Below are 9,875 nucleotides of genomic sequence, written 5' to 3' on the forward strand. Positions count from 1 at the left end.
TGAGTATGGGCATGGAGGGGCTGGTAAGGAGGGGGCAGGGCAGACTCTCACCCTTAGACATACATAGAATCCCCTGTGATCCCAGAGACTCCATGTGTGACACAGTGCTCACTGCATCCACCAGGACGTTGGCGGGGTCCCAGGAGGTGAGCTCAGGCCAGAGGTCCCAGCATGATGGCACATGGTCACAGTTAAGTGCTCCAGGTGCCCAGCAGCCCCTTGGGCCCACCCATGAGCACAGGCAGCTACATCCACATGTTACAGCAGAGCAGAGACAGTGTTTGGGGCCTGCTGCTCTGATGTCTCCTCCCAGTTGGGTGTCTCTTTGGTAGTCCTCACTCCTTAGTCTCCCTGCAGCATCAGACCTACAAGGGCCTACCAGGCTGTGCCCTTCCATGGCTCACAACACCCCCAAGGGAAAGAACATCAGACCCATTGCCAGATTGCTCTCCTCCCTGTGGCACAGAGACTCCTGTACTCCTGCATGGCGACCTGTTATGTGTCTTCTTCCCTTTGTAGGCTGCCCTGACCAGTACTGGGGCTCGGACTGCAAGAAGAGCTGTTCATGCCATCCCAATGGGAAGTGTGACCCTGTAAGCGGCCAGTGCACTTGCAATGCCAACCGCTGGGGAGTACTCTGCGAGTTCCCATGCCAGTGTGCACCTCATGGCCACTGCAACCCCCATTCTGGAGCCTGTCACTGTGAGCCAGGCTGGTGGGGACCCAACTGCAAGAAGCAGTGTCTGTGCAGGGTGACCGGCTCCCGCTGTGACCCTGTCACAGGGCACTGCGTCTGCACCCAGGGCTGGTGGGGCAGGAGATGCAGCTTTAGATGCACCTGCCACCTCTCACCCTGTGCCCAAGACTCAGGCAAGTGTGAGTGCAGGGCTGGGTTTTGGGGGCCATTGTGCCAACATCATTGTGACTGCCTGCATGGGAACTGCAACCCTCTTGATGGGCATTGCAGCTGCAACCCTGGCTATCAGGGCAGGAGCTGTGGGGATCCCTGTCCTGCTGGTTATTACGGATCTCAGTGCAGATACAGGTAAGAGGACTATCACTCTGTGTGCTTGTGATGGGGTATAGTGCCTAAAGGTGACTGCATGAATCTGTGGCTGCCTAGGGAGTGCCAATGCCCAGAAGCCTGTGTTCCCTGCTGGGTATGCAGGAGTCTAGGACCAGACTGGGAGGAGTTCAGGGAGTGGGCAGCTGATGCTTGTTAGACTGTAGGCTGCAGCTGTTGCATATAAAGGCACTGAGAGGAAAGGGGCAGCAAGGGTTTGGATTGGCTGCCCTATTCATACCCTGGGAGGGGCGTGGGGAGATACTATTTTGTGAGCTGGTCTCCTGGCTGGTGAGGGAGAGCCTTTCCCGAGCCAATGGGCAGGAAGGCCTGGCCATGGTCTGCTGAGAAGGGGCACAGGACTGTCCCCATGGGAAAGTCTTGTAGACTCTAGTAGAAAACCATAGATATCTCTTCTGTAGGCTGATCCAGGGCCTACAGAGAGGATCTCTTTCTCCATTACATTCTATAGGTTTTTTGAGTAATATATTCAAAACCTTGTTAAATTCCAATAAGACCTCATGGGATGTTATCATTCCTATTAAACTCTGTGTAAATGTGTGCTGTTGGGAGCCAGGCCGCCTCACTACACTCTGTAAGATGTTTCCATAGGGGGTAACTGCCTTCATTCTCACTTAGGCTCAGCAGGGACTATATCACAGCTGCCCTATTTCTTTTGGTTTGGGATGTGGGGGCCACTGTTCCCCCAGCTCTGATGCTGATTGTTCCTTACACCTCTGACTGTGCAGCTGTGGGCACTGCAAGCGGAGCCAGCCCTGCTCTCCTGTGGATGGGTTCTGCCTGGCATGTGACTCTGGCTGGAACGGTACCCTCTGTAAGAAGCTGTGCATGCCTGGATACCATGGGGAGAACTGTGCACAGATGTGTCCCAGCTGCCGAAAAGGGGAGACCTGTCATCCAGAGACAGGGGCTTGCTTGAACTGTGACCCTGGCAAGACAGGACCCAGGTACGGACCCCTCTTTTCCTGTGTGATGTTTACCTTGTGGAGCTCAATTCTCTGTAGCAGACATCCTCTGTCCTTAGGTTTCCTTGAGTGTAAAGTAGAAAATATTTGTCTGAAAGCTTCATTCACAGTACGGAAGCTTAGACACTGTGTGATGATTATCCATGGATAGACGGACAGCTGTCAGACACCTGAGCTAGGGATTCTGGTTGGAGATTACCCAACAAGCTATTCAGTGGCACAGCCTCCCTTCTGGCCTAATGTGTGCAGAGCAAGGCAGTGTCAGACACACTGGGATGTCTCTCTCTGCTCTGTCTGCAGAAATCCTGGCATCAGGTGTGATTAGGGTGACCAGATGTCCCGATTTTGGGGTCTTTTTCTTATATGGGCTCCTATTAACTCACACCCCCGTCCTGATTTTCCACATTTGCTGTCTGGTCTCCCTAGATGTGATACCAGAGAACAATGAAAATAAACAGCAACCAACCTCTATTCAATATTTGTCTTGTTGAAGTCAGAGACGCCCAGTGCATCCCCAGCAGGACTCTACAACACAATCAGCCGTATATATTTACAGGCTTGTCTATGGCTCCCTTTCCTGTAGTATCTTCAGTATCTGAGCCTCCCCCTCTGTGAGTTAGGGAAGATTATCCCTATTTTACAGATGGGCTAAATGTCTTTCCCACAGTCACTCATGGAGTCTGTCAGAACCAGGAACAGAACCCAGAACTCCTGGGTCCGACTCTAGTGCCCTAACCACCAGATCACTGTTTCCATCCTCAGGTAGGATTAGGAACAAGTCAGGGCCCTGTGGAACGACGTTAATATCAGTGCAAATGTAAAGCAGGCTCTGCACTGTGACACCGTGACAGAGCTGCTGACCCTCAAACTAAGGTACAGCCCCTCTGAATTGCCAGCCTCTCTCCCATGAGCCAGCAGCCAGATTCTCCTCTCTCTTTGCAGCTGTGAAGCATCCTGCCCTGCTGGAACATTTGGAGATGGATGCCAGTTCACCTGTCCAGACTGTGTTAATGGGAGCTGTGATCCGGTTTCTGGGGAGTGTATCTGCCAGGCTGGCTACTGGGGCACCAGGTAAAAGCGAGGGGAGCTGCAGTGGGCAGAGGCTGGGATGTTTCCAAATGAACATTTTCCATTTCTTTCTGTCTCTCCCCTCAGCTGCAATGAGACTTGCCCAGAGGGTTTGTTTGGAGCGAACTGTTCTTCCTTCTGCCAATGTCCAAGGGGCCCCTGCCACCCACACTCTGGGGACTGTGTGCTCAGTAAGTGATATCCTGCACTGCACCTTTTCATTCATAACCTATTAACCAGATCTTCTCCTGCCCAGAGCAGAGAATTGGTTCCTTCTCCCCCAGTATAAACCATGCAAGACACCAAAGGTTGCTGTGGAAGCCAAGGTGCCCTCTGGGCTCCAGAACGCAGGCTGGTTCCCAGCAAAGATGCTCTGCACAGTGTCATGCAGTACCTCTACTGCCATGCAGCACGAGCCTCCAGGAAACTCCCTTCCCTCTTCTCCTCTGTCTCTGTAGATCAGGGAAATGAGCTCTTTCCTATTTCATTTCTGTGGCTTTGATTTCCTTGTTGTAGCTCCTCCGTACTGCCCAAGCCTGTGTAGCTGAGTGGAGCTATCATGCCAGATTCAAGTACCACAACAGGTTAGGTTGGGATTCAAAGTTAGTCAAAAAAACAGAGCCCACATGTTTGAAGCTTATTGTGCCTTACAAGCCCTTAATCTTGCTCTGGGCCTTTGATATTTCTGTCCCTGCGTCCTTGTTCCCATCCTGTAGCACAGGGTGATATTTTCATCAATAGCATTCATCAGGAGTATGTCAGAGTGCAACTAAAATGGTTAACTATGTTTAGAGTGAAGGTGTTTCTCTGAGTCTGTCACATGAAATTACAGCAGAGAGATGGATCCAGTCTTGATTGTAAAGTCACTTGTTTGTAGGTAGATGAAGAATTGCTTGGTTTGTAGCAGTTGATTGAACTATGGAGAAGCACTCACAGTCACTTTATCATCCCCGTGTGGACCCAGGTTCTAAAAAATGTGGAAATGCATCTGAACAAAATACTGCAGGGCAAAGTTTGAAATTGAATAGGAGACTTAGGAAGGGTGATTCTGACCACATTGGTTAGTGCCTGTACGAGGACTTTCACTTTCATCTGAAGCATCTGGCACTGGCAAAGAACTGGAATAGATGGCCCAAAGGGCTGATCTTTGAGAGCAAGTCCTTGTGTTCCTGAATGTGCCATAGTAAGTCAAAGACTCTTTAGCATAGAAAATGTGTCTGGACTAGAGTCCACTTGACTTTAATGTACAGATACATTCCTGGTTGGGAGTGGTGAGATCAGCACCCCATCTCGCTTATGGCTTTGCTAACTGGGCTGTGCCTGGTGGAAATACACTGTCCTATAATGTGGTATCATCAGTGTTATGCTGAAAGAGCATACGGGAGCAAACAGCACTGAGCACATCTTAGCCAGTCCTGAGCTCCAGCCTCTTCCTGGATGAGGAGTTGAGAGCTCTGGGGCTCACTCAGAGAGACTGTCTCTCTGCAGATATCAAAAGATGTGCTGGTTCTGCGAGCTGGGTGCTGGGTCTGGGCTGAGTTCCCTAACTGTCCTTATGATGTGGAGCGGTATGAATGGGACGATTTGGACTGGACTGGATCTGTTTAAAACATTCTGAGACCACTGTGGCAGGTCCCCAGATCAGAGATCCTTCCTCCAGGATGGCTTTCCCAGTGCTCTGAACTTGCCAGCCAAGGAAGAATTTCACTGTGTTCCACACTGTTTCTCCATGCAGGATTAAAGCACCAGGGAGCCCTGATAGCTGGCATTCTCATCCCATTACTCCTCCTATTACTCTGTGTCACCTGCTGTTGCTGTTGCTGTGGAACCAGCCAGCTGGATGCCAGAGACAGGTATTACTAACAAGTGTCAGGTGCTGTAGAAATGTAGCTGCAAAGAGAAGAGCCACCTGCCTTGGGCCCATTGCTTCTGAAAGGCCCTAGAAGCAAGAGGAACCTTTTCTGGCCAATTAAAATTAGCCTCAAGGCAAATAAAGGGTCATTAGCATCTTCCTTGGGTTCGGTTGCCTGACAGGGAATTACTTCAAAATTTCATGTTACTTCATTTTACTTTTACTTATTTGACTCATGTAGCTCTGTGTACAGGATAAATCAGCCCATGACTCAAACTGCATTAGCTGATAGGTTGCAGGACTTGGTCAGAAATGGGGCTGCCACATGTGCAGGCTTCTCCCAAACTGATTCCAGCTCCATTTCCCAGCAAGACAGGAGTGAGCTTTGTTTAAGTGGAAAGCCAGTCATCTCCGCCACACACCTCTGTTCTTTCTTTCCAAGGATGGCTGTTGCTGATGGTGATGCGGTCTCCAGAATGAAACATCATGTGCAGGGGGTGCTGGCAAATCTCAGCTCCATGTTACCTTGCTTCTCACTGAGTGGCTACAAACTCCCCCGAGTCACAGGTAAGAATAGCATTATTAGCACTGATCCCTGATTGATGCACTCTTTATTATGCCCTGCTTTGTCTGTGTCTTCAGAGTTCTTTAGGGTAGGAACTACATTTGTACTGTAAATGCCATTGCAAACAAGCAAGCTGTGCCAGCTAGATACCAGGTGACTGCCCCATGGAACATCCCTGGTACAGTACAGACTAGAACACATGTAGACCGGCATGTGATCCTGAGAACTGGATTGCTTCTTCCTCGTAGTCTTGCTTCCCTTCCAGTCTCCCACCATGACACAGAGATTCCCTTCAATCCCAGCTTCATTGAACCTCCTTCTGCTGCCTGGGCCTCAGACAGCTCCTTCTCCTCCTCCTTTGACACTGACGATGAGGACCCAGCCTACTGTGTCCCTGCCAGAGAAGGTAACGCTGCCCAGTTGCTTTACCATCTCCTTAAGACTCATTTTCAACTCTCCTTCCCAGTGGGACAGAGGCCGTTTGCTCAGGGTGAATTTCATTCCATGTGTACTTGTGGGGAGGGATTTGCAAGGGACTTGGGTTACACACAGGCACCAATTATTTTTAGTTCCTTATTTTCCTTTCCGTACAGGGAGGCTGAGCTCTGTTTCAGGTCTTCCCATCAGTTTAGTGTGAAATGGAAATATGCTATGGTACGTACCAGAGCTACATGTCCTCAGAAAATTGCTGATTTTACAACTCACTCCCTCAAATAATTTTAGAGCTCATTGCAGCTGTTTGTGCTTCCATAGCTGCCCCAGTTAAGACACCCCCACCCCTGTCCTGGGCTCCCTGTGGCATCAGTGTGCAAAAACATACCTCAGCACCTTTACCCATCATCCACTCTCATGAATCTAGAATCAAGTCTGGGAGTAAAGAAGGCAGTGCAACCCCAAGTATGCCAGTTCTGGATACTCTAGTCCCTAGAAGCCCTCAGTCATAGTGAAGAGGATAAAGGCCACATGCTCTAACCTTGAGCCCTGAACTAAGGAGAAGCCTGTCGGTACGCTGGTGACTTACTTCTTGGAAGCCTGTGTAGCCAAGGGAGAAGCAGCCTAACCCCCTTCCTTTCCTCCTTCTCCAGATGTTCCTGCAGTGGCAGGCTTTGAGCTTCAGGAAGGCAGCTCCAAGTGTCATGAATTTCCTGACGCATCAGCATTTAACTCCGAGGACGTCTCCCAGCCTTTCACCATCCCCCGCACATCCAGCATTGCCAGAGCCAAGAGGCCCTCAGTGTCTTTTGCAGAAGGAACTAAATTTGGCCCTCAGTGTCAAAGAGGCTCCATGGAGACACCAAATACCACTCGGAAGCCCAAAGCCTCCTGTGGTCTCACTAAACTTCCCTCTCGCCAGCACCTTGCTGACCCAGAGGAGGGGCCCCAGCAGGGTGGGTCGCCAGGTGACTGTTACGAAAACCCAGAGCCCATCTCCGAGGCTGAGGCTAGCCACCGGCCCTCCCCCAGGGGTACCTCAGGAGGCCACAGGACGGCAGTGTCCAGTGGCAGACATGTGGCCCAGAGAGTCGAGGCCCTTGAGGCAGCTTTGAATCCAAACACTTTGGATGTTAGGGGGAAGGAGCAGAATCTCACAACCATTTATGTGACTGTGGGGACAGCAGGGAAATCCTCCAAGCCCAATGAGAATGCCAATGGAAGCAGAGAGGGGACAGTTCAGGCTGTACTGAAACGTTTGGGTAGCTTCCAGAGAGTAAAAAGGGCTGTCAGGGAGGAGCCCATGGTGAGGAAAAGTACTGAGAGCATCCAGAAACCTCCCCGCAGGGCCCTGAGCCCAGAAAGGGACTCCAGAGACATGTTCCCCGAGCCAGCCCCTCCACACAAGGAGAGCTCCAAGACGACAGGTCTGGAGCCCTATGAGTCACCTGAGCTCCTCACAGATAGACACCAGATAGATGTTCCTGTGAAGAGAGAACCTCTCATCCCCACATCTCCTATATTTAAAAGACAAGTGGCTCAGGAAGGAGAAGATGGGGTCACAGGGGACCCCAAGAACAGTGAAAGTCTTGAAGAGGCCAGAAGCCTAGAAACAAATGAACAGGCTGTTGTTGAGGAGGAACCCAAATATGAAAATGTGTCTCCAAATTGCTATCCTTCAGACGAGTCTCCTGCCATCTCTCCTGACTGTGAGGCCAACACCTGAAAACCCACCCAGGACCCAAATCCTGCCTCTTTTTCAGAACTGTGACAGTCATCACAATGTAGTTGTGGCCACAGGGGGCAGTGTACCTTGCAGGGCAGGCCATGAGTTATTGAAGAGTGCTAGTTCTGCAACATGTCTGGTATTAGAGGGAACCCAGAATTTCATCTCCCAGACATGCCACATGAACTAGATTATTGTCTAGCATTACCATTAAATCTGTGTGTGTCCTGCAGGGTCAGGTTCTGCATTGCATGTTAATGTTCAAATGAGGCAACTTGCTGTGAGTAGCAATGTTACCTAATGGGGCCACCGAGATGCCCTCTTGAGTTCCATGTTCGTCTTGCCATGAATCATTACCAAGGAGGGACTGTGCTGCGGGCAAGTCAGTTCAGGCACCTCCAATACAAGTAGATGAGTCAGAAGAAGTGACTGTACCTGACAGCATGTTATTTGGTGACTGTGCTTTTAGCTTGCTGGGCTGACCAATAAGACAAGGTTATGTTTTAGGAACATACCATCCATGTGAGGTTCAGGAGTCTAAATTACAGCGGAGTAACAGAGACAGCCGATGCACGTGAGGTGTCACGCTCTTTGACAGGTTACCTCTCCTTCGAGTCAAGTACTTGTATGGGCATGTCACCGGGGGGCACTCACCACTAGTGGTGCCTCTTTCTGGCCGTCCTGGGAATTGGCTCTGACCAGTCACTATGCCCTCCTCCATCCTCTTGCTGTCTGCCACGCAAGGGGCTCCCTCTTCATGACTTGGCCCTCCAGCCGAGTCACCATGTGTGTTCTCCCTTCCAGGGGGTGCGTATCAAAGTTCCTCCCTATGAAATGGCAGTCTTCCCTTTACGGCTGGAACCGTGCCACTCCTCCAGTGGCTGGTAGGGGGACCCGGGCCCTCCCTCTACTCTGGTTCCCTGCTCAGGGGCCCTCTCATTGGCAGCCAGTCTGACCTACCCCATACCTTGTGGCTTTTTCCATGAGCCTTGTCTACCTCTCTGCGTTCGCCAGCCCAAACTCCCTGCTCGAGTAACTGTAAGGTACTTGCCTCTAGCCCCAGACACACCTCCCCCAGGGAGTGACTGCAAACCCCTTCCCTGCATACCCCTTTCTGCTGCCAATTTCATGGCTGTATAGCTCCAACCCAGCTCCTTCCTCCTCAGCTGGCCGGCCTCATTCAGTCTGGGGATTGCTTAGCAACCTGACCCCTCAGTTGTGGCTTGTTGGGTTACACAGGGAGTCTGTGGCAGATCCAGGGCTTGAACCTATGTCTTAAAACCAGTCTTCATACCCTTACTGGTTACAGGGGTCTCTTCAAATTCTTGCCAGGCTCCAAAACCAGATCTGCAAGGACAGTCTTGCCTGCAGCCTCCCATTGCTCTTGGTAGAAAACAGAGGGATCAGTGATCCCTGCCAACTCCCAACTCTCCTTGTCAGGCAACACACTGAGCAGAGCAGACGTTATGCACAAGCAAAGAAAGTGTCTGCTTGGGACTTGGCAGCTCCCAGGCCAGCACTATCTCCCTCCCTTGCAGGAGGAAATAGCACACTGCTAGCTCCTGCCATCAATATGCTTATGAGGGCAGGGAGCAGTGGCTTGGCTCCCTATTCAGGGAGCTCACAAACAGAGACTGACTGGTGCTGAGAGTGCCATGGTCGTCATTGCCCATCTAGCCCATGGGACCCCTGCAGAGAGCAGCACCCACACCTCCCTCCCTGACTATTGTCAGTTGCTCCCCACAGGGGACTCTTTCTGACTCAGCAGCACTGATAGGACCAGCTGAAAATCCTAAAATTAAAAGCAGTGCCAGTGGGGAAGTGGGACAGAAAGACAGCCCTGCAACCAGTTCCCACCGCTGAGCTCAGACTGCCATGTCACAAAGGAGCTGGGACTGGACTGAACATCCCCAGATGGAGAGCATGACTGGGGCTGTGAGCATAAAAGCTCCAGGGACTTGGGAGAATGTTTCCAGAGAGCAGCCTTCTGTGGGGCACTTGGGTCACATATGAATGATTCTGGGACAGAGAATATCTGGGTTTGTGCAAATTTATCAAACTACTTTGGCTTACGAGGAAGGATCTAAACATATTAATTTCTACAGCTGCAGTCAATGTATGAAAAGGTCCATGCTATAATGTAGAGTTTATGTGCGGGTTTCCAATATACCAAGAAACCTGCA

General features: G+C 50.9%; 1 protein-coding gene across 3 annotated transcripts in view; it reads left to right on the top strand.

Annotated features, from left to right (window-relative positions):
- The window catches only part of SCARF1 (scavenger receptor class F member 1), a 13,380-nt gene extending 5,455 nt beyond the window's left edge, over positions 1 to 7,925 (top strand). For 2 of the 3 annotated variants that reach the window (XM_039507446.1, XM_039507445.1), the window contains exons 5-12: positions 520 to 1,045; positions 1,813 to 2,031; positions 2,992 to 3,120; positions 3,205 to 3,308; positions 4,853 to 4,970; positions 5,412 to 5,536; positions 5,800 to 5,940; positions 6,620 to 7,925. In XM_039507446.1, coding sequence (XP_039363380.1) covers positions 520 to 1,045; positions 1,813 to 2,031; positions 2,992 to 3,120; positions 3,205 to 3,308; positions 4,853 to 4,970; positions 5,412 to 5,536; positions 5,800 to 5,940; positions 6,620 to 7,692 — 2,435 coding nt within the window. In that variant the 3' untranslated portion in view covers positions 7,693 to 7,925. The remainder of the gene's footprint in view (positions 1 to 519; positions 1,046 to 1,812; positions 2,032 to 2,991; positions 3,121 to 3,204; positions 3,309 to 4,852; positions 4,971 to 5,411; positions 5,537 to 5,799; positions 5,941 to 6,619) is intronic. The other variant, XM_039507447.1, reaches the window with a different exon arrangement.
- Positions 7,926 to 9,875: the final 1,950 nt, after the last annotated feature.

Source organism: Mauremys reevesii, linkage group 20, assembly GCF_016161935.1.
Source record: "Mauremys reevesii isolate NIE-2019 linkage group 20, ASM1616193v1, whole genome shotgun sequence".
Taxonomy (NCBI): domain Eukaryota; kingdom Metazoa; phylum Chordata; order Testudines; family Geoemydidae; genus Mauremys; species Mauremys reevesii.